General features: G+C 34.7%; 1 protein-coding gene across 6 annotated transcripts; it reads right to left on the bottom strand.

Moving 5' to 3' along the window:
* Nucleotides 1–318: 318 nt before the first annotated feature.
* On the bottom strand, nt 319–25,157 carry LOC106141892 (cholinephosphotransferase 1). Of its 6 annotated transcripts, none has more exons than XM_060944894.1 (9): nt 24,793–25,157; nt 23,082–23,322; nt 14,749–14,907; nt 12,725–12,853; nt 9,373–9,504; nt 7,243–7,401; nt 6,429–6,554; nt 5,892–6,033; nt 319–1,454 (listed from the first exon to the last, which is right to left on the bottom strand). In XM_060944894.1, exons 1-9 carry the CDS (start codon nt 25,005–25,007, stop codon nt 1,378–1,380), a joined length of 1,380 nt encoding a protein of 459 aa, XP_060800877.1. In that variant the 5' UTR covers nt 25,008–25,157; the 3' UTR covers nt 319–1,377. The 6 variants fall into 6 exon arrangements, with proteins under 6 accessions (XP_060800877.1, XP_060800876.1, XP_060800872.1 ...); XM_060944893.1 differs by lacking the exons at nt 9,373–9,504; nt 12,725–12,853 and adding exons at nt 3,245–3,287; nt 10,853–10,984 and having other exon boundaries at nt 24,793–25,153; XM_060944889.1 differs by lacking the exon at nt 12,725–12,853 and having other exon boundaries at nt 24,793–25,155.
* Between the last annotated feature and the right edge of the window lie 302 nt (nt 25,158–25,459).

Here is a 25,459-nt window from a genome sequence, read left to right as displayed (position 1 = left end):
TCACGTTTAGACAGTTCCAGTCATATAATAATTATATTTATATTAGTCGAGTAATAGCTGTGGGCCTTTACTTCGCCCTTTCTCGTAACTTGATGGGAAAACATCATCATCAACAGTCATTAAATCCGATAGTATTGTAACGCTCTTCGGCACTCATGCTTGTAAAATATTAATCATTAATAGTCCATCGAACAAACATTTTGGAAAAATATCACAGTACAAACATGACGTTCGGGTTCCCGCTAATAAGTCACCTTTCTTATCTTTAGTAAACTGCAAAATGAAGGTAGTTATCAGGAAAATAAAACAAACCGTACCTACAGAACATTAGATATTTATTCATAGTGAACGGTACGAAATAAAATCACAACAGTGAGACTACACTTAGTTAGCTGTGCCATTATACCTCATTTTGTTATTACAATTTTGAATTTTCTTTCTTTAACTTAGCTATTTTCTGTAAGCAGTCTGAGGAAACAATATAGCTGGCAAAATATAACTTACCGAACAACTCAATCTTTTGAAATTATGCTAATGTGTTTTGAAATAAGTTTAATAACAAAGACTTTAAAAAAATATTAAACTATTTTAAAATAATATGTTGATGAGATCTTTACTACTTTCATATTTATTTCCGTAATATTGTTACAGGTTGATATAGTAAGTATAAATAGATTAGCTAGGTAGTTATCTGTTAAACATTGTTATTACCATATTTGAGTTTATCATCATACATTAAATCGCGCTTCTTTTTCAGAGGTGTAAGCAGAGTCTCATCATAACAGAGGTTACTTGGTGGTTGTACTGTAATAAGACCAATCATTTACATATTTTAGAATGCACTATTTTGTATTTTATTTGTTTTTTTTTAATGTGCAAAGGCAAAAATAATAACAATTACAAATACCTTTGTCAAATAAAAACAAACTGCTCGAACCAAAAGATTCGCAAAAGAGGCGTATTGCGCAAGCGGTAAACGTTTTAACAAGAATAAAGCAGACGCGTTTTAAAAATAAATTAGTATAATAACGTATCATTAGAATAAATAAATGCATTTAATATTAGGGAATCAGGAGTTTCATCGATGCGCACTGGCAACACTGGCAACATAAATAACTTAACAGACAACCCACTCAAATAATTTCACATGAGTCATCGGCTAAATTAAGCAATTGCGAATAGCTCAAAAACATTTTACGTTTCAAGAATTTAATTTTTATATCGTTGAAAATATTGTAGCAAATTAAAAAGGAAAATTGCTTGCAATTGAGTATCTTGTCACATTATAAACTAAAACAAAAATAAATAGAATACGTGCGCACCAAAATATCTGTACTTATTGCAAATTCTACGTTATTATTATCCTACAATCAATTATTAACTTATACCATTATTATTGTTATTAATTAAAGGCGCTGTGTCTTCTGTTTCGGATTTCTCGCTGTCACTCGTCGCTGTAAGAGAAACATTATAAATATAGACATTATCTAGGAAAAATTTAACCAACACTAAGCCGAAAAAAACACAATATAAAAAGACATAACGAAAACGAACAAGCGTTAGAATCAGCACGTTTTAATTGAAAATAAAAATAACAGAGGGGAAAATGTTAGGGAAATGAAAATAAAAGCGTTAAATTAGGCAGAAAATATGAAGCGTGATTTGCAATAATGATTGATCAAACAAACATTTAGGCTTTTCATCTAGGTGAGGTATAAAGTCAAATATTCGAATTGACAAGTTAGCTAGGACATGGTAATATGTGTATTTTTAAATTTTAAATGTTTTCGCTCATTAGCAGCATAAAATTTTCCAATTGTTGTCGGTAAGTGTAAAATGATTTATACAGAACAATAGGAAATTGAATTAATCCAATCGATCTAACCAAAGCTATCTCATCTGAAAATGTCTTCCATGGTCTTCCCTATAGAAATTAATAACATATATTGCGGGCATAGTACCCGCTGAATAAAACTGAATAAAAATCTAAAATATTCGCGGCGTTTAATGAAAAGCCCATTAAATTCTTCCTTCCAATCAAATGACAGCTGTCAAATCAATTTTATGTTTCCATTTCTTTTTAATCGTACCAGTAAGACAAAGACAGCTATTTAAATGTCATTAAGACAGATGACTTGTTTAGAATGACGAATGAATTGAAAAAAACTTCAAGCCACTCTACTAACCTTGCGTCCTGACGTAGCATTTTAACTACATCTGAAACATTCGAGCCCACACCATGGAATAAACGCACCTTTTATAGTTATTCTGATTGAAACAAGTATAGAAAATGTACATTAGCTTATATTTCACATAAAAAATACACGTCACAGTACATTATATGGTACAGCGGGATAGTAACATATTATGGACATTAATATAACACATATTTACACGGTTCATATTACACTACCAAAACTGGAGGCGACTGTACCACCCAGCCTACACAAACTACAATAATATTTGATCAAAAACCTTTCTAATTTGTCTTTATTTTATTTACTGAGCAATGACAAACCAATGCATTTGATGCGACGCCCAAAAGTGCGACTATTCTGATTCGGCTACTGAAGAACTGCTAGCTTCCCTAATTTGATTCCTAAAACTGGCCACCATTTCAAGATAAAATGGAAGTAAAATTAGCTAAATAGTTGATAGCTCAGATAGATACAGCATTACACATTGACTGCGGTAACTATAGAAATATCGTCAAAAACTGTCTATAATTTCACCGAATTTGATGTAAATTTATGTTCTTATCATGAGTTATGATTAACGAAATTCGGTGTAACCGTTGTTAATATTCTCGGCTGTTTTAAAAGAATGACAATTTTTATTTGCGTATATTTCTGAACGCAACAAACACTTGATTTACTATTGTTTTATTAAGTCAAATACGCGTGCGTTTTCCGCCGTCAAAGTGATCAAATTTACAGTTTAGCGCTGACATGCACAATGACAGATCTTATGCTACGCACATGAACCGATACATTAGCTCAATGCCACCAAGAGTAACCGTTGAATGTCCATTATGATGCACAAACAAGTTTATTTATTAAAACAATAATGGTTATAGTACGTTTAATATTTTTAACATTTTTACACCTTTGATTATATTTCTTCTTGTACATCAGAATGTACATTACGATAGTGGAATTCCCGACATAAAATTGTATTTCATGGTGAACACGCAATGAAATCAGAGAACACAATGACGGGACGCCACAAATCCCCCGTCACTTACTGTTCGCTTCCTATGAATATTTCGAGTGTATTGCTCGCGGGATCTAGAAAAACCATATTGAAATACCTAAGGCTAGACTCGTGATAGATTTAAGAAGAAACGACGAAGTGACGATTGAAATTATGAACTTGAAGTACACAGATTCAATATTACAGATGAAGAAGTTTGTACAGGTATTCTGTGATGCGGTTTGGAAGATCAGCAAGGGTTATGAGTTGTAATATATTATAACGCGACAACTTCTGATGTCATTGTGTTTAATCACATTTCTGAAGAACAGAAACCATTTTTCGGATAAATTCGCGATCAACCAACGAAAATTTAACATATCTTTATAGGTAAATATTCACATGTATAAAAACCAAGATTACTCCAAGCTCTGAAAAAAAAAACAGGAAATCAACTGGGACTATGTTATAATTATAATTCCTTTTTTTTCATGTACTTCAAGTCATATTTCCGTCACGTCAGCGTAACTATAAGAAGATACAGCCCTATAAATATAATGTCATGATTCATTATACATATTAAAAAGAAGTTATACAGTATTGATTGGATGCTGCGAGCATATTAGTAAAGCAGATAGTTAGCTATTGGCATTCTCATAGATCGTAAGTACATTTGCGTGCTTGTGTCGGTAATGACTTTACGCAAAATCTTGGATAATGTAGCGTATTTTCGTTCTATATTTTAGCCGGTTGTCAGTTTTTTTTGACAGGGATAAATAAAACGAAATCGAATTAAAAACGGATTTTTTTGTATAAAGAGTTATTTTACAGAATTAAACATAGGCACAAAAACACGCTACCTTACTATGATATTAATCTCTTTAAGTCGCCCGACGCTTTAAATATCATAATTTAGGTACAGAGAGTTACAGTCTGCAACGACACTCGAGGCTATAAAAATATATTACAACACTAATCAATCTTTTTAAAAAAATATATATAAACAAAAAATCAACCACTATATAATTAACATAATTCAAAATGGCGCCTTTGTAAGGTTGAACGAACGAATGTTTGACATTAGTTTTTGTGAGTTTTAAATTTGTTTTCACATATTGCAACACAATGTTTGAGATTTTTTTAAATTCTAATATTAATTAAACTTTATTGGCAAAACAACTAAATAAAAATTGCGCTACGCGCATAATTTCTAGTGATTGCATTAAACCTAAACAACATATTTTCAGCAACGCGTTGCGACTATGACAAGTTTTTGCACATAAACGCTTCAAAACCACGCTCTCCGCTTCCCATTAGACTTCTCTATCAGTTTATATTCCCGGTTACACCCCCGGCCAATTTGCTACTATGTCCAGGGTTAATTTTAAATCTGAAGCCGTTATTTACTACTTAATACATCGGAAAATTAAATTACCTATTTACACAACGACAATATTCCAATAAGTCAAATTTACTGAATCCATACTAAAAATTCATATGTTTGACCAAGTAATTATATAACTCTCCCATTCACCTCCGCTTCGTCACAGACTATAACTAAAAAGAGATAAGATTAATATTGAAAATGAGTGGTAAATATGATATGACGCCAATAAAAAAGGTTGTGTTATTTTCATGAAAGAAATTTGTGTTCTGAGTGAAATTCAGTGTGACCTATGAATGATTTAACGCAGTCAATTAGTCAATATCATAGTTAAAATTACTCTAAGTACCATTATGCCAATATTTCTTATTTTAACTTATTGGAAATAATGACAGATATTTTAAAAAAAATTTCATGCACGTGACAAGTATAATTTCAGCGAATTTAATTAAAATGCACATTCGTCATTTCATTGATTTTGTACAACTTTGAACTTTAAAGTCATGCCCGTATAAATCATCATTAAATCAGTATACTTTATTTGGCTCGCAAATTTACCACACATTACCAATTTATTATAAACCTAAAGTCCTGACCAGGAAAATGAAATACCGGTCGTATCATCACTGTGCTAATTCATAAATTATTTGCCAAATCCTTGAAATATTCAACAAAGAAACTATGTAATTCGTATATTAATTTATTTACGTACTCAAAAGTAGAGTCAGAGATGAATGCAACATTACAATATAATATGTACATTTTTTTAATTTCTTTCAAGTTGGCATATTGCACGGGCATGTCTCACTTTTTATAATGCGTACTCATATTGATAATTTCAAAACGCATAATCTGTGCAAGATAATGTAAAACCACGCCACACAATATATTATATTTATTCAACATCGTATTAGGCATTCGTCTTCCATCTCACCCGGTAAGTGACTGGAGACTTGGATGTTTCGTGCTAATTAATTCCACTTTTAAACCGCGGACAGTGATCACGACTGATTCTACTTTGTTACCGCGCCCAGTGATCGCGACTGATTCTACTTTGTTACCGCGCACAGTGATCACGATTGATACTTTGTTACCGCGCACAGTGATCACGACTGATTCTACTTTGTTACCGCGCACAGTGATCACGACTGATTCTACTTTGTTACCGCGCACAGTGATCACGACTGATTCTACTTTGTTACCGCGCACAGTGATCACGGATAAGACCGGCATTAGATCCCCGAGGCCGCAGTGAGCTAGGCGTGCGAGTGCTGCCGCCGGGCGAGGCGCGCGGGCGGGCGGCGCGCGGCCGTACCGTTCCGCTCGCTGGCCGCGCCGCGCTCGCTCCCCGCGCTCGCTCGAGCGCTCGATATCCGGAACAGCTCGATGTCGAGGTGGTCGCAGATCTCGAGACAGATTTTGCCGCAGTAGCGGAACAGCTCGAAGCATGTCCATATCTGAAAATTAAAGTTGGATGGTTGATATGCTTGTTGTTTAAATTGTACATTAAGATAATGAATAAAATTAAATACTAACTCTTCACAAATATTAGTTTACGCCATAATTATTGTATAACTATTATTATACTATATATTAATGTTATATGTAATTTTATTTTACAATAATTTGTTTGCGTTTGACCTCAATCAACCTAGTAGTAAGCGAGATGAGGCCTAAGATGATGCACACAAACTGAAATAATGCCTATTCACTCTTGCCTTAAAAATTTCCAACCCAATGTACCTATGTATCGGAGAGGTGCAAGGAAAAAATTCCAAATCACAGCGGATCCCATGATAAAAGTTAAAACTAGTTCACTTATTCCACTACAGAAAATAAATTGTAAACCTACCGCACATAACCACAGGACAAAATACTCGGGTAAAGCATTGTTGAAGTACTGGTTGAGGAACAGCATGGCCGGGCCCAGGAGGGACCAGTCGAAGTACTCCATCTCGCTCTTGGTCATGTGAGCCACCTGAAATATAAATACAATATGTGGTAATAACCTGCTACATATCCTGAGACTTATCTGTTCTTAAATACCTTATGGAGTCCACGTGGAGCACCAGCCCATATCTTACCGTGGGTATCGTAAGAGGCGATTAAGGGATTAAGCGGGAGGTGGGCAACAGCGCCTTCTACGCTAATATCACAATAGTCTAGAATCAATAGACACTGCGGTCACCGACCCGCCCGCCCAGCGTGGTGACTATGGGTAAATTCTCCCAATTTATGGGGAAGCCACCTTTCGACTACTACAGCGCTCACAAAGAAGACTTGGTGGATCTCATGTAAATAGCTGAACTCACACCGTTTGTTACCGCTTCTTCTGCACTGACGCCTTGGAAGCGGCAGTAAACTTAGTTTTAAGTAATTTGACGTCAACCAATGTTGTTAAACCATACGTTTTGACAATTATTAAGCGATATGAAGTATCCTATAATAATGAATAAAAATTATGAATTTGAATTTGAACACCCTCATAAATTTAATAATAAATAGTCCTAATAAAGATTAACGTAGTTTTACCTAAACCGTTACAGTCTCACTCTTTGCGTGTTCCCAGATGTAACCTAGCCGCTATGCTTCAAGACCCAGATTCTCTTTTCTCCAACCACATTGTTCCCCTTTCCAGGACCACTGACTTTAAGCTCCACACTCACCACAAGCCTATTGGTGACTTTAGCGGCGACCATTCCGAACGCGATGAGGTACAACACCGGATGGTTTTCATACACGTTGGATTCACTCTTTTGGAAGATCACGAAGGCTGGCACCACTACCATGGAGAATGGGATCACTGGAGACAGGATGCTCGTGCCCTGGTGGAGAGGAATTGCTGTAGCGAGTTCTTGATGAGGTGACTCAGTGGAACATAGATTTGTGATCATATTAATTCGGCCTTTTCTTTTTGGTTTTAATTATTACATTGATATTTCAATCGCGATATAAAATTTAGGAAAAAAAATATTGAGTAACTTATAGATAATGAACCAAAGAAGATACAACAAAAATAATAACGTGAACCACAGTGTAAAGATATGCAATAGTGAAAAATCATGCGCATTCAACAAAATTCAGTAGATAACAGGTGTCATTCCTAAATGTCCGGATATTATATTCATTAGAAACAAATTAATAAATATTAATACTTGCAACAGAAATATGATCACAAACATTTCTACGATCCAATACTGATTACTATTCGAACACGATTTAAGATATCTCAGTGCATACAAAGCTGAATGCATATTTATTATCACAACATAAAATATCTATTAAACTTTGATTTAAATTTACATTCAGATCAGCTTTAAGTTCCAGATTTCAAATAATGCATTTGGATGATAAGTTAATTTCGGCAGTACCTACTCGAGTAGACCAATCATGTCACATTTAAATTTCATGCATCACTGTTATTGGTCAAACAATAACGGTTGGCGTCTATCGTACATAAAACTATCATCTCATTGATACGTGTCACTTTTGCAGACTAAGACGACGTTATACAAAATCGAAATTACCTCTCTCCAATGCATTATTTTATTACCAGAAATTTAATTTTCATGCAAACCAAGCTACATCTAAAAGCATGCTAAACAAATCAACCTTAAGAAAATTTAAATAATACAGATTTTAACGCGCCTTTCGAACTACGCTTACATGATACCGTGACAACAGCAAAAAAAAAAGAATTATTTTATTCAGAAAATAGGCTTTCAAGCACTTATTTCATACTCTTTTTTCACGTCATTATACATTTCATTAAATTAAATTTAGTTTATAGCTAATATATTATTAGTATTTGTCAAAAAGCTATAAGCTACAAACTTCTTAAGCACTTAACTCAATTGAGGCTAGCGTCCCTTTCAAAGAACAGAACGAAACGCTCTTCAAATTGGACACCCTCCTCAAACTCAGGTACTTCACCCAAACAAATCGACCACTGGTAAGAGAAGATACCCAAGCAGAAGAAACTCTTCCAGTATTGGTCGCCTACTCGCCAAAAAGGCTTTATATACCAAGGGCTTTATATATCAAGAGTCAACATTGAAAATAGAAAGGTGCTATTTAAAATCTGTGTTATTTAAAAAAACCCAAAATGCAACAGGAACGATAAAAAAAAAAACAAAGCAAAAGCCGATGATACCACATGTTAGTTGACAAACATTGAAAACAGCACACATATTATAGACGAGCCTAATAAATACAGCGTATTCTGTCGACTGTTCAGCGGAGTGGCGTGGCATTGTTAGTACTTCACAGTGTTTAGATGAACTTAGTAGCTGTTACTTTACCCTTCTGTTTTAGGAGCTACGCCCGCTGAGTTGGTAATTCAGTGGGAAAGTTTAATGCTCCGTTATTCGACTTAAATAATAAATTATAAAAAAGAATTAAAAAAAATAATTAATGACATCCTTTTTCGATTTAACAACATTACAAAAAATATTTTTTCATCCGTCATAACTTTACAAGCATTATTAACTCTCTCACTTTCACACACACAGACTTATTATTTTCTAATTTCTTTAAGTATTTGTTTTCTAAGGTATTTTTTTTTTTAAATTAGGTATTGCATACTTTGTCTGATCCACCCATTACCCACAAAATACTTCATATTCTGATATAAACATATTGCAATATATGTACTATCCACTATTCCCTTATTCAACTTATTCAACAACAAATCCACTAAACCCCACAGCTACTAAGTTCACTTAAACGCGTCATACACTGAGTGCATCTCATGTTAGTGGCACAAACGGCACGATGCTTAAAACTTGTGTCCTTACTGCTACAGTCGAGCCATTTTTCCCCACTCCTCCCCTCATTATGACGGTAACATATCCCAGAATAAGGTAGACGGCCAACGCGATCACACCAATGTTCGATATGAAATTCAGTGGCACGTTAACTGTCGGTAACTGTTAGGGTCATGCGATGCGATGACGCGGTACGTTCGACGGCGGTACAGCGGCGCGAACGGCGGCCAAAACAGAAAGATACAACATGCTATTAATATTAAAAAAAAAAAAAGATGATAATGATAAACGAAGCTTGCGGCGTCGATGGCAACTCTCGCGGGCGTTTACGAGACTAGCTACGATTAAGGATATGAAGAGTAAACAAGAAATGTTTGACATATTTTTTAGGCAAAATTGGGGTCATATGGCATTATTTGATTCTCAGGCCATTTAAATCCGAAATATTCTTTAATGTACCCGCATTATGAGGATCTAAAATTAACGACTATATTCAAATCTGCCTTTTATTTATTTTAATCTGTTTAACATTTCCTATTGATTCTCTCGAGTCACCGTATTAGTAAAGCAAATGGGACATTAATCCGTTTGATATAATGTTTTGTCAACCCTGCTATTGAAAGTTTAAAGGCCAGTCTCGTAAATGCAATACTGTTGTAAAATGTACCACCAAAATGATTTATAAGTCAACCACTGAAATGAGATACCGCAGGAGATAGACGCGCGAGGGTACAGCGAAGAGAATCAAATAGCCTTATTCTTTCCCTTTTTCCATACCTTCGCGTGTTATTCTGAATTCATCAGGACCCATTTAAGCGGTCTACTCATATTCATATGATCTACATGAGAGATTACAACCAAACGCACAGGCTTCAACGAAATCTACAACTGCGTGTGCTGTCTTCACTCATTGTACCCTGATCTTTGGAAGCTTCTAGATCATACCTTTGTGCTCGAGGTAGGAATCACTCAAAACCGTGTATATACATTGAAAAGCCCAGTGTTAATTACAGTTCTGACAAGGATAATGAAGGAGGGACGACTCATCACATTGTTACATAGACTCAAATACCTATGAATTAATATGTCTTGACATTGACGTAGATTTATATGGCCACTATCTTCATATGGTAATTAAATAAAAAAGTTATATTTGGTAGGATGATGATTTAGTTATTGTTAAAATACCCAAAACTTAAACTACTTTATGCGTTTCCTGGCAAATCGTAGGGAAACACTGAGATTTGTTTCTGAAATTCGATAGAAAATGATTTTCCTTTTTCAATTTTTCCCGCACTAGTACTTTTTTTTCAATATAAAACCCATAAATTGGTATGAAAAATATGACGAGTGTACAAACAAGAGTTATCTGTAAGGCTCGTAGAAAAACGAAAACTTCTCCCCGTGGAATATCCATCCTAAATAGACCATATAATACTACGTAAATGTCACCAAAACTGCCCAATGATTGAATCGTCAGGTTATGTTTCGCGTGATAATGTCAGCTTACGGCGACCGTGGATCCGTTCTTGCCGCACCCCCTAATCCTGAAGGTGACCAAAAACTTGGTAACAAGGTATATTTGCGCCGGGTACGTCATTGAGCTGATGAGGAGGCTCCAGGGCGCCGCCAGGAATGGCATCTGTGCCACCACATATCCATATTAAGTTAAAGTTATTATATATTTGGTGGCTTTTTTTTTAAGTGTTGTCGGATTTTTCGATTTTTTTATATTCTTTTAAGTACATAGTAACATAAACAAACACATTTTCTTTTTTATCAAGCATAACATTTGGGGTATATCATTAACGAAAATAATATTTTCAATACCAGTAGCATTTTAGATTTAAAAATAGAAATCCCAATTCCGTTTCATATCTTTTGTATTTAACTATTAATTAAAGGTGAACGTCACTGCAAACTGTTCACAAGCTTCTGAAAAGTTCTGTATATAAAATACGTTAATCTCAACCTACTCATACACACAAATCGTACGTACTCCTAGTCATTGACCGTTGTGCCCTGTAGAGGACATAAACTGCACATTGACATACCAAATGAGTGAAGACCCACTTATAAAATAAACAGCTAAAAATCAATATTATACTAACAAATATTAAAGTTATAACGAATTTTAAACAATCATAATAAAATGCCCAATTTATTTTATGTCAAAATAACATTGAGCAAAACTCTCGAGGCCGGCTAGACATGCTATTAAAAAAACCCACATGATAAAGCGATGAATACGATATCATTCGAAACATTCTATGGAACGCTCGCAAGCATGAATTTCTCTTAAGTACAAATTAAAAATAAAGTCTATCTATAACATACTATACCCTATAGAAAGTAAAACTTTTAATAAAATAAGCCTAAATGACAGCTGTCAAATTATTGTCGGTTTATTTGTGTCATTCTCACACTTTATTTAAAAAAATCTCCTGATGTGATAATTATGCTTTATTTTAAAATTGTTTGAACTTATTGACCATCAAACCTACAAAGGCGAAATTATTGATGAAAGCATTCTCTGTCAGTCAACCTTTAGACATACATAAGCATTACCTTCAATTAAATTTAACTGCGTTACATCACATTTTACTCCTTTACATATAAGAGCAAATGTGACGAACAGACAGAACAAAAAGCATTCAACGTCGCATACTTCGTCGTCACAACTTCCATTGAACATTAAAGTTATTAAAATTAAATCTGCCTCACATAAAAGTTAATCCCAAAAACTAGTAACATGTGCAAAAGGCTTACTAACTATTTATGCCAATTATTTTACGTACTAATTTTACTCTATGGTTATTACAAGAATATAGTATAGAATAGACTTCACAGAAGATAACATAAGCCCAGCGCATTCACGGATCCTATAGAAAATATACCACGGCCGGCAGTTTGGGAGGTATATAAAAAAACCGACTTAGACTAGCTTTAATAAGTGGCAAAAAATACACGTCGTACAATTCTCAACAATCGTGCAATACCCAAGAAATAGGATCTAAAATGAGGATTCTAAATTTCATACATATACAAAAAGGGGAATACATAAGATGCACTACTATTAACTATTTTTTAGGGACTTTAAATTTTAGCATTCCAAAAATGTGCGCAAGATTTTTTTTACACAATTTTGCCGTCAATGGCGTGACATCCTTACTCAACATACGCCAGGCGTGTGTTGGTTGTGGCTCTATGCTTTAAACTGCACCCTGAAACTGAACCATCATTTCGGAGGATTCCACATTTGGCTACAGTTTAAGGCATAGACAACCACACAGAACTTCAAGTTTAATATGTTACACGTAACGCGCGTTCCCACCGCCCACTCTCCGGCCGTGGCGTCTACAAGCTTTATATCGTTTCTCACAGCGACAGTGGAGCCATTTTTGCCGACGCCGCCGGCGACGATGGCCGCGGCGAGCGCGCCTACGGTCAGGAAGGCCCCGCCCACCGCTGCGGCCGCCAGCGAGTAACGCGCTTCGAGCGCCCCCACCACCTATGTCCGGCATCGAGGATACGTTACCATAAACAAAATCGAATCAAAACAAGATGCAACAGATCTTATATTATGTCCTTATTCTGTTTCCTGTGCACATTAAATAAATATATTATTTTGTTAAATAACATATCCTAAATACGATTCGTGCGCGTAAGTATGCATTCCTACAGACGCAGATATTAAGAAATCGACCAATCACGTGACATTCGAAAAGATTTAAAGCGATAGGACTAGTTAATTTCCAAAAAGTTTAATTCACGGTAAGTTCAAAATATTTACATGGTAATGAATTTAAAATGGAGAAAAATTAAATTAATAAAGAAAATAAAAGCATTCAAAATCCATTCAGTTATTCATCATAGTTTTTAAAATTTGAATTAGAACTTGTTAACTAAATACTTAATATTAATAAAATAAAGTTGATTTCGGGTCTATTTGTGAATATTAAAACAACTGAATAGATGCCAAATTGAAAGGAGCGAGGGAGTTAAAAGAAAAATAAGAAAATAAATTCATGTGGGTATTTTTAAAAGGTTTCTTGAAACATAAATTACCTATCAATACATTACTTTTAATAAATCAAAACAAGATTACGTCGTATATCATCGGGTAAATATAATTACTCAATCGCACTCATCCAACACTAATAACTAAAGGTTTCTTCACACGATAATAGTCACTCGCGACAGTGTAACTGGCACTCTAGCACAAAAACTTGATATAATTGATATTATACAAAAATAAATATCTCTGTAAAGGCAGTTTATCTCATATCCTTGATGGAGAGAAGTGACACTCTTTTAGAAGAAATCTACTGTCAAATTTGAAGAACTTGATCAAAAGACAAAGTTTTTCCACATTCCGCTGTATGGCTTAATTGAAATTCAAATAGTGACATGTTCGTAAGCCTATAAAAAGAATCCTAGGCATATTAATAGCCACTCCCTCTAACACCCATAGGAATTATATGGAGTGATCCCATTTTGAAGTGCCGAAAACCATACGGCACGGGTTTTTAAAATAAGATGATATGTATATATATTGTGGGGGTACTTTACTGGCGCAAGTAACTGGACACTTTTAATTCAGCCTTAAATGAAACAGTTACCGTGACATTAGCAAGTCTAGACGCAAAGATAAGCAAGTGTATATACTTATTCGTATATAGATTACGTTATCGCCTGTTCAATAAATCTTGGAGAATATCTGTGGTATACACAAGTCTCGCCTCCACAAAATACAACGTCACTATGAGTCATTTGAATCTCTTACTTACGTAACAAGCTGTGTAAATAATTGTGTAAATAATTTACACAGTTTTCTTTGCCATTTTTAAATTAAAGTTTAACATTTAAGTGTCATTTACCTGTTGTAAAGTGGCTACAGAAAATCTATTTCTCAATTGATTATCAGATACATATAAAAAAAAATAAAGAATCAAAATATCTTCATTCTTTTTCTTATTTCAGAGGTATAACATTAGCAATAAAAATTATTTATAACTTATTTTATGTAGCTGTTGTCTAGTCAAAGTTACACTAAGTTCCTTTCTGAATACCTTTTTAAAGTCATGCAAATTACGTCGCCGCGTAATGACCACTGCCTGACATAAGTTTCCCCAAAATATTTCTACTTTGATCAAGTTGTTTTTAACTATGAGCTCGGCGATACGTGGTCGCCATTTTACAACCTTTTTATTGACGGTCTCATACATCTCCCTGGAGGAGTCCCGTTTGCGTCCTCTCTCGGGAGAATACCGGGTTAAATTAATTCTCATTATTGAAAATCCTACTTTCAAATGATCTAGACTAGACTAAAATCATATAGACTGTTTGAGCTGAAGATGATCTTTTTTGAAATTTCAAAATGATGTCTAGTTATGTTCACATTACCTGAGTGGACCAGAAGCTGGGCCCCAAAATGGCGGATATGAGATGTATCGCGATGATGGAGTACTGAGCTTCGGTGACGTCGATGCGGCCCATCTTGAGGGTGCCCGTCACGTAAGCCTGCCAATGCGCGCAGTAGAATAGGGTCATTGCGCAGATGCACTGGAAATTCACAAAAAAAAAAAAAAAAAACATTACAATTTATCATGACAGTAAAAAATCAATCAATATAATGACGAATGTGTTTTTCTTCTCATACAGATTATTATCGGCATAAAGTTGTGAACCTACATTTGTATGTCATTAAACTTCAAAGAAGCCATTACTTTGTTTATAGGTGCGATTATTGTTATTTTATAGAGTAACGATTTATAACAATTGAAGCCGTTATCTACTTGCAGTAACAGTTTTTATAGTTGTATTGATGATTTGCGTTAAAATTTAAGGTACAGTTACGATATAACGTAATAAATAATAAGATATGTTATGATAAAAAAATGAGTACATTTTTCAAACAGAGTTTAGTCCCAAATAGCAAATGTGTAATCCTATAATTCGCAAGAATATGTTAAAGAATCACGTGGAATAATAAGCTAATAAGTCGCGACTTCATAAACGTGTTGGGTGAATTTGTCGTTGGTCGCTGCAAACAGAAGCGTACCTTTACGAATCAGGGACATGGCGTGACAAGGCACTTCATGAGAGACACGCCTTTACGATAAAAATATTTTTTTTTTCAATCACCAGATAAATTTAGATAGCGCTTAGTGATATTTCTGACAAGTTAAAGTCCCACTAGGTAATATTTGCTCAATTGCAAATTCTTAAGTTAAATTAGATATATGTTTTTTTAAAGAATATTGTAGAATTTGTTCACATGCATATTTTCAATGTACGATCGATCTGCGGCTAAGATTGTAGTAATAGCGACGAAAGAAGAATGTACAAAAAGAGTATACGCATTTAACGACTTTAATTATACGAACAAGCCAAACTATTTACAAAAGGGTGTAGAAATTATCTATACTAATATTATAAAGCTGAAGAGTTTGTTTGTTTGAACGCACTAATCTCAGAAACTTCTAATTCGAATTCAAAAATTCTTTCTGCGTTGAATAGACCATTTATCGAGGAAGGCTTTAGGCTATATAAAATCACGCTGCAACTATAAGGAGCAAAGAAATAATGGAATTCATTAGCCTGTCCCTTAGTTGTCTTTAACAGCATTCATGGGAAAGATAAGGAGTGGTCCTGTTCTAAAACGCCGGGAACCACACGGACCGATAAACTAAATAAAATTAAAAATAAAACCATCAAATACATATAAAGATACAATCTACAGGTGCTAGACAACAGCATAAAAGCAGACAAGCACCGGATTAGGTAAAATGCTCGTGAGTCAGCCGCTGGAAGTGCGCCAGCTCAGCTTGGCGTGTCCCGACTTGGCAACAATCCCGATACAGATAAGCCTGGGGTTACGTGGAAAATTTCCTCTATTACACAATTTTATTAAATTTTCTATTACTAGCATTATATCCACGGTCCAAAGGTTCGACTGGCAGAGAATGCCTTGTGGCATTAAGTCCACCTGTTGTACATTTTCGTGCATAAAGTTTAAATAAATAAATTATAAAGGGAAAATAAACAATATGCTGTACTGAACACCAATACATAACTTAATGTACTTATATGTAATTTGAGTTGCAATAAGGAATTGATAATTGAATATTAATTCTAAGAGGGATAAATTATTACAGAGGTCGAATATCACATCAGTATGTCGAATTTATAAAATTGACAAATAATTTGTAAAATTAAGTTATCATAATTTAAATGTATGTGAAGATGCATAAAATTTATTGTTCAGAAGAGATCAACATAAAAATAGTAAATTGTCTCCTTGAGACTACCCTTAAAATAATTTAGTGAGTGATCATCATAATTATGTGTGTGGGGTGATTAGAAATCATGACACACTTTAAGAAGTCAGTGATAATAGCATATTTAAACTTTTTGTGGTATAGAAAAATAACAATAGTTAACGCGTATTATAATTGGCAACCTTGGATAGGTTAACGCGTAAGTAACATTTCTCAGAATAAAAACTATTGTACAGAAAACTATAAAGAAACGAGGTATGTCATCTTGCATAATTACAAAGGAATTGTAACCTTTTACCATATTTTTCAAGAATATGGTATGTACAAAGTACAATCAGCAGCACAACAACTAAGAGCGTTAATGATCGAATCGGTAAGGTGGCCGGTTAAAATGCGTGATGCGCAGAAAGGCACAGATTCAAATCTCACCTCGGCCATGTACCAATGACTCTTTAAATGTTATGTACATTAGTTTGAAAACTAACCGATTCTCTTACGGTTAGGGAAAATATGGTGAGGAAACATTAGGGCAACTGGATGTGTAACAATGGATTCAATAAGGGTTAAGTTTATCTGCAAATGTTGCGGAGGTCAGATGGGAGTCGCTTCGTGTAAAAACCTAATTAACCCAATCCATGATCCATGGTCAAAGGCATACCACTACTATCCAGAGAGGTGAGGATGCAACCGGGACTAAAATGCAAGGTACAATCAATAGCACATCAAGTTACCATACATTGAATTCTTTGACCCGGTAATAAAGTCGATATGCAGTGAATTTGGTAGGCTGATACACTGTTGTTTCCATGAAAAAGCATTCATATAAGTTTTAATTCAAAAGAATTTCCTATTACATCAAGAACATTGCAGACCATAATCAAATAAGGTGTGACAATTAAAGCATGTCTCATGCCTCACTACACAATTACAAATGAGTTGCAATTACCAAGTACGAGTTATTAGGAAACAGCTCAAAAAGGAAATGATTACGATATCGCTCGACCATATTGCAGGACTTGAACTGAATTTCCGCTAGAAACCTTAGGGCCTATAGAATTATTTTTAAAATATGTATGCAACCCAAAATCTTAACAGCTACGCGTGTTAATGATCTTTGAATTTGATTTAAATTAATGGAACCAACGGATTATTCAATTTACTGCTTCTTATTCCAAACCGATCGCATCCTTAGACCAATTATCAACATTGACCAACTATTAGTCCAATTAGGAGCGCTACCAATATCCTACTTTTAATAATCTGTGCCAATAGTTATTCAAACTTACTCCCAAGGTTTTCGGTTTGAAATGAGAGTGATGAAACCGATCATGAAACTGTCTTGAAAAGATTGATAAACCACGTTCAGCTGTTTGGATTAATGATAGCATTGTAATTAAAATAGTGACAGGTTGCTAGCCCGTCCAAGAATACCAAGTTTATAAGCGTAGGACTTTTTAATACAAATCATATTATATTTTTGTAAATAAATAAAAATAACTAAATTAAATACTCCTAGATAACTAGAGCATTCACAGTTACAACTAACTTTGTGTTGTGGTCTTATTTCAGTTAACTTTCACTGACAACAGTATAAGTGAATGTAGCTGCTTTTATAATATTAACCAAGAGTTTAAATTGAGCATTGAATCTCTCTAACGGGTTTTCTATGAAAAAAGAATGTTTCAGTTCAACTACAGCGCTATGAACGTTACATTATTATTCATAAAATTATACTTCTTATGACGAAAGTTGTAAGAGAATTGTATTTAAATTCTTAACAATTGTCATTCGCATTTACTTCAAAGGCGACACTCATAAGGAACAAAACATTTTTTATTTATATCTATAAAAATATCATGGTCACCTCAAGGCACAGTTTTGGGGCCCACATTTGTTTAATGTTTCCATATTCTCTATGGGAATTCCATCCGACTTCAACTGAATTAATAAAAGCATTGCTCGTGCTATAATGGTCGCGTGCGTCACACATGCGTGCACATATCAAAACGACAATATCAAGAAGTGCCGTAAATTATCCATTTAATCAGGAACTGTGCCTTATCAATGCAGATTTGAATCAAAAATATAATCACAAGTACATACGTCATTTGTATTTATTTTGAGATGGGAATAAAAGAAAAAAGCATTATCGATTTTTAAATAAACATGTTTTATGAAATATAGCCGATGAAAAATTGTAATGTCGTATATTTATCCACGTACATCTAAATCACGGAACGATTTTAATGAGATTAAAATAATTTTCTGAACCATATTTTGGTGAGATTTTATGATCGCTTCTAATGTTCCATATTGTATTTATTTATATATAATATATTTATGTACATTAAGGAAAATGTAAAAATAGGAATTTAGTACAATGCTTGCGTGCGTATATGCACTACTTATGTATTATTATTACACTAGCTTTTGCCCGCGGCTTCGCCCGCGCAAATGTATTTTAGATTATAAGGATACGACATAAAATTTCACCCATTTTTTAATCCCGTATCGTGCGGGACTGTTTTAAGTTTATATTTGATTTAAATTCATATGGCTTCTCCCGTCTCTTCTCGTTCTGTTCCGTCCCGTCACAACCTGTTGTGTCCCGTCCTGCCCCGTCCAGTCCTCCTATCCTGTCCCATCCTATTTAGTGCCATCCTGCTTTCCGCAACTGACACGTATTTTTTACTAACCAATATATTTACAATACAAATGAACAAAACACAACGAAACGTCTTCAAGCATGAATACGAAGCGACCAACAACTTATTAACGGAGGGTAAAAATGCTTTCAAAATCATAGAAGTCTTATTGATTGTCGAACGACAAACGATAGCGACTTTGACATGGTGGCGCCATCTATTGCTACATTATCAAACAAATTGTTCATTGAAGGAATAAATTTTCTTATCTTTTGCATATCAAAAATTAACACTTATAAGGGTTCCATCGTACCTTAAGGGTAATAAAAGCGTAGTAAAAATGGGACCCTATTACTCGACTTCGGTGTCCGTCTGTCTGTTAGTTTGTCTGTCCGCTCACCCATCCTCCTGTCACCAGGCGTGTCTCATGATTCGTATTAGCTAGACAGGTGACATTTTCACAGATTATAAATTTCTGTTGACGTTAAAATAAAAATACTAAAACTGTATGCATACCAAATTTCATCAAAATCGGCCTAGCGGTTAGGCCGTAAAAGCGGAACGATGATTCACCCCCCCCCCCCCTTTAACTGTTTTGGGGGTTATTTTTTGAAAAAAAAAGTAGCCTATGTTTGAACTCGTATCTTAATCTATATGCATTTCAAATTTCATCAAAATTGGTTCAGCGGTTCAGGCGTGAAAGCGGAACGATGATTTTCATACAAACTTTCACCCCCCATTTGACTATTTTGGGGGTCGAATTTTGAAAAAAAAAGTAGCCTTTGTTTGAACGCGGGTTTTAAACTATATACATACCAAATTTCATCAAAATCGGTTCAGCGGTTCAGGCGTGAAAGCGGAACGATGATTTTCATACAAACTTTGACCCCCCATTTGATTATTTTGGGGGTCGAGTTTCCCCCCCTTGGGGGTTGACATTTCAAAAATCCCTTCTTAGTGCTCACTTATGTTAAAAGGAACCTCTGTTCAAAATCTCAGACTCCTATAACGAGCGGTTTCGGCTGTGCGTTAATAAATCAGTCACCCAATCGCACCCCCTAAATCACGATTGGAGGGTAGTTTGAAAAAACTTATAATGTCAAACATATTTACTTGCCTATGTACGTGTTCATGCCAAGTTTCAAGTTTATAAACCCAAGGAATAAGATTTTTCATAGAAACGTTTTTACCCCTTTTCCCCCCCTTGGGGGTTGAATTTCCAAAAATCCTTTCTTAGTGCTCCCCTACATATCCCAAGGAACCTACATTCCAAATTTCAGCTGTCTACGACCAGTAGTTTCGACTGTGCGTTGTCTGTCAGTCAGTCACTCAGTAAGGGAAGAGTTTTATATATATAGATATTAGCTTTTAAACTATGTTTAAATATTCATTAGTTTCCATTAAAGAACGCCTTTCCCATAGTTGGTTCAATCAATAGCGTCCTTGTCAATTAGCACTACTTAATAATTACGTCCCCTCAGTACAAGGATAACGGCACTAAATGGCCATGAATTGAAATGTTTCATTAACGAATAATTATTAATTTACATAAGAGCAGAGTTGACAACTTCTTTCTGATAACACGCTTACAAGTTTAGGAAGAAAATTTTAAAGATTAAATGCCAAACAAATGCTTATGTTGATTGGCTGATAAATTGTGATTTTATTTATTAATGTGAGAAGAAAATACCGAGAAAATTTTAATCCTTTGTATAAAGTTGTCGAGGTTTATTTAATTACTAGCTATGTTTGACAGTCATCAATATTTGGTATATAAACAAACTAAACTGAGAGTTGATCCAGATGTCTTAATTATATTAAAACATTAAATGGGGTTAATGTATTAAAATACCTTATGAGTATAACAGATCGATCGGTGGAATCATTATAAAGTCATGATCATAAAAAAAAAACATTCTTAGAGCATTGGCAACCTGGGACAAACAATTCAACTTATTTACTTAGATTACACGTAATTCACTTTAAGTTAAATTGTTGATTCCAAGAATTAGAAAATTTATCGTAAAATAAATAATAAAGGGCCTAAAACTTATCCCAGAGGTACACCACTATCGAATTTAAAAAGAAACCTTTGAACGACTGTCACAATTTATCAAAATATGTTAAGAAAACCTGGTTTTATAAAAAAAAAAATTAAGAAATCGGAACTAACATAAATTAAACCATTTAATTAAATACCTCCACGTGGAATATGGAGGACTGACTGCTATATAGCGATGGTAATGATAATGAACTAGACCTTGATGGAATGACTAATACTATATCAGTGGCCGTTAAATTACATTTCGGTACGCCTAACTTTATTTATACTGTTAGTCAGTCTTTCAAATATGTATTATGTAAAGAAAGTCTCGGTTCATCATATCTCTGTAATAATTCTGGTATGCACCTCACTTAGATATGAAGGGTTTGGACGAGAAAAAACAAGAAATGAAAAATCTATCTTAAATTGAGATTGAATTCAGAGTTTGACCCTAATAATTAAATTGTGTCTCTTTATTAGTATATACAAGTGGTAAAGACTGACGACGTATAATTATTCTTTTAATTATCTGTCTAAAAGACTATGCAACATAAAAAATTCAAGTCATCTTATTCAGATCACTGGATTGATAAATTAAGATAGGATACAATACAAAATACAATAGTCAAATAAATATTAATGAAAAATATTAATTCCACTTGAAAGTCAGTGTCACCTTGCAAATCAGATGATTCGATTGCTACTGAACAATCTTACATGTTAACAGAATCTTATACGGGTTGAAAAAGCAAGTAACTGTTTATTAAGATAAAAAAAATACCGTTACCGTAACTGAGTTCGTACAGTCGACTGCAGAGAAACTTGACCCCCTTTTTTTTCTGTATAAATGAGGGGTCATGTTTCTCTGCATGAGACTGTATATTGCGAGAAAACAGTCCGAGTTGTTAATTTACGTCCGGTGAAAATGCTACAGTGTAGTTTGCTCCGCCGCTTCCTCTACACATGTGCTTTGGAAGCGGAGTTGATATAGTGAAATATACATTATGTGACGTCAAAAAATTCTATTCTATAGCCTGGTCAAAGTCATGATTGGCATGCCAACATCACCAGACTATTGAACAAACTATCATGCATCAGGCTGAGGGATACTTCCCTGAGCCTGATGCATGATAGTTTGTTCAATAGTCTGGTGATGTTGGATAATACCATAGAGGCATTGATCAAGACTTCATTAATGACAAGGCAGTATTAAATATTAAATATATTAAATAAGAGAAATAACATTTATATTTTATTTACTAGTACATTATTCACTAGTACTTGTAGAAGATGTAACATAATTAGTTATTTAAATATTGACCCCCCTTTTCTATCATTGACCTATGACCTATTACTAGAGAAAATATTTCAATTTAAAGCAAACAAAAGAGAGTTGTTCAAGAATTTTGAACTTCTGAGAATACAAGTCAACACACATACATACATACATACATTATAATCATGTCTACATGCTGAAGACGGGACATAACCAACAGTCTATATTTATAGCAAATAAAGTATTTGTATTTATTTGTATTTGTATTTCTAGGCAAGACTGAAAGGCCACATTCAGCTGTATGGCTTTATTAGAATTGAGATTCAAATAGTGACAGGTTGCGAGCCCACCACCTACAAAAAGAATGTGTAGAAGAAATATGAAGTCTCTGAATAGGTAAGAGGCGTGATTATATGTATGTATTTTTTTTATTAAAGTTATTTCAAGATCAATTATCGCAACCCATGGAATATAATAAAATTGGCACTCACTTGGAAGAACATCCACGTAGGATACTCCCCCAGCTTCACAGCTATGCAGGCTCCCAAAGCAATGAAGACTGTAGACAAACTATCGCACCCATGATCAAACAACTCCCCGAGAGGAGATTGGCTGTTGGTCCTCCGCGCCTGCTTGCCGTCTATGGCGTCCAGGCTCTGATACACAAACACTCCAAGGGCACATAGTGCGCAAGCCCATCTTGGTGGGTCCTGCCTGGCATCTGGACTGTACCTGTAATTTTATCAAGTTGGTTCAGCTGTATAATACATATATACACGTCATCAATATACATATACATACACATCTACACGCAAAACAGCTGAACATGGCCTATTAGTCTTTTCAAGACTGTTGGCTCCACTTTCCCGCAAGGAATATAGACGTGATTATATGTATGTATATCCCCTGCGGGGTAGCAGAGCTAACAGTCTTGCAAAGACAGACAGGCCATGTTCAGTTGTTAAACTTAATGATAGAATTGAGATTCAAATTGTGACAGATTGCTAACCAATCACCTAAATGAAGAATCTCAAGTTTATAATAAGCCTAAACCTTTATCGCCTTTTACGACATTCATGGGAAAGAGATGGAATGTTCCATTATTTTTCTATGCCTGGTGCCTGGAACTACTCATCACTATTTAATACATACATATATACCATCATGCCTGTCTCCTATTAGACATAGGCTGAGACTGGATTTCCACTTGCTAAAATCCCTACATACCTCTCCTTCACTGTTTAGCGCAAATTTAAATCTTCATCATTATCATTTCAAACAATCTGCCAACTCTTACGCTATGAGACCAATACTTCACATTAATAATAATTGCAATGATTTCAATCTCATGTTAGTAAAATGCTTAATCATCTTTAATTTGCATGAACAATGTACTGAAACAATGTCATTGACAATGTTCACTAATGTTTAACATACTTCTGTGGTTGAATGCAATTGTAAAATTGTTTTTATATCATGTTTTTAATCACGACATAAAAGCAATTTTCATCATCATATTCAGTTGCCAGATCACTAATGATAGTTATCATTAACCAGGAGGTCATGTGTTATTTGTCACTTAATTCATCATTTTGCCAATGAGACTATTGACACAAATATTTCTTAAACACTTGATCCCTAGATGTTAGAGAGTAGAATAGAACCCCTCCATCTTTTCCTGCAGATATTGTAGATGGCAACTAAAGGTCTAACATGCATGGACAAACCAACAATCAGATCATTACCACAAAAAATGAGGTCTTACCAAATTGATAGGTATTACGATAATTTTATAAAAAAAAATATCAATAAACAAAATAACCTAGGATAAAATAATGGATACACCTATTTTATTCATAACTATTTGGGATCATTATTATGATTTAGTAATCTAAGGATCCAGCAAATATTATTGGAGTTAAAGTGGATTTAACAGGCTACCACTGTTCTGTTACCTAGACAGTAACAACGAAGATAAACAGTAGTAAGATAGCTTATCAGTTAAGGATGGCGCGAGTTTGACAACCAATAGCAGTGCATACGATCCTGCCGCAAACTGATCTAAGTCTGATGAAAAACATACAATTTGATGGCGAAAATAATGTAGGTTATGAGAAAGTACTAGCGAAAGTGGCTGTTCCGCTCACTCGCTAATAATGTAGCACAATTTTTCCATCTGAGAGTACCCTTCAATGTACTTACCAAACTAAAATTAGAGTCGTGACTATATTGACAATTAAACCTAGAATAGTGATGAGATTCGGCGCGAGCCACAGCGGTGTCTTCGAAACCAACCAGCACCACCATGGCTGAAGCAAGGAGTCCAAGATACTGTCACTTAAACATGAATACTTGTGTTCACTGAGTCTTTTCAACTGGGCAGCGCTCAGAATTTTCTTTTCCTTACAAAACTGCATATTGACTCACTGTCACGACATTTATTTGTACAAAAATATTACACTACACTTACAAAACCTATATCCACTCGAAAATTCGCAAAAAATACTGTGTCGTCACATCACACCACCATGCGGACCATTGACAATATGATTTTTTTTAACTGTCAATTAGTGACAACCCGTCAAGTTTATGACAACTTATTGGCTGACAGAGAGCTATCAGCACCTTAGCACGCTGTCAGACTGTCTATGGATCTAAAAACGTCAAAGTTGACAGCTGACGTAAAAGTGTTGCCAGATTTTAAATCACACCCATGATTATAGTAAATTATCACGATTATTTTTATTCATTGGCCATTGATATCGGAGTTTGCGTAAAGGGTAACGCCTAGGCAAACATACATACGTTGACCAAATAGAGGAAGTTCTAGCAAAAGGTCAGATCAAGAGTACTCTAAATCGATGAGCTT

The sequence above is a fragment of the Amyelois transitella genome, chromosome 6, assembly GCF_032362555.1.
Source record: "Amyelois transitella isolate CPQ chromosome 6, ilAmyTran1.1, whole genome shotgun sequence".
NCBI lineage: Eukaryota > Metazoa > Arthropoda > Insecta > Lepidoptera > Pyralidae > Amyelois > Amyelois transitella.
Note: the sequence above shows the minus strand (reverse complement) of the source record. Positions and strands in the feature narration are given on the sequence as shown.

Excerpts from the sequence above, each read along its gene's own strand:
- LOC106141892 (XM_060944894.1), bottom strand. The coding sequence starts at position 25,007 with ATGCAGTTTTGTAAGGAAAAGAAAATTCTGAGCGCTGCCCAGTTGAAA. Across the intron at positions 12,854-14,748 it reads CCAGCTTCTGGTCCACTCAG|GTGGTGGGGGCGCTCGAAGC; the intron begins GTAATGTGAACA and ends TGCCGGACATAG. Across the intron at positions 6,034-6,428 it reads TTGTCCTGTGGTTATGTGCG|ATATGGACATGCTTCGAGCT; the intron begins GTAGGTTTACAA and ends TTTAATTTTCAG.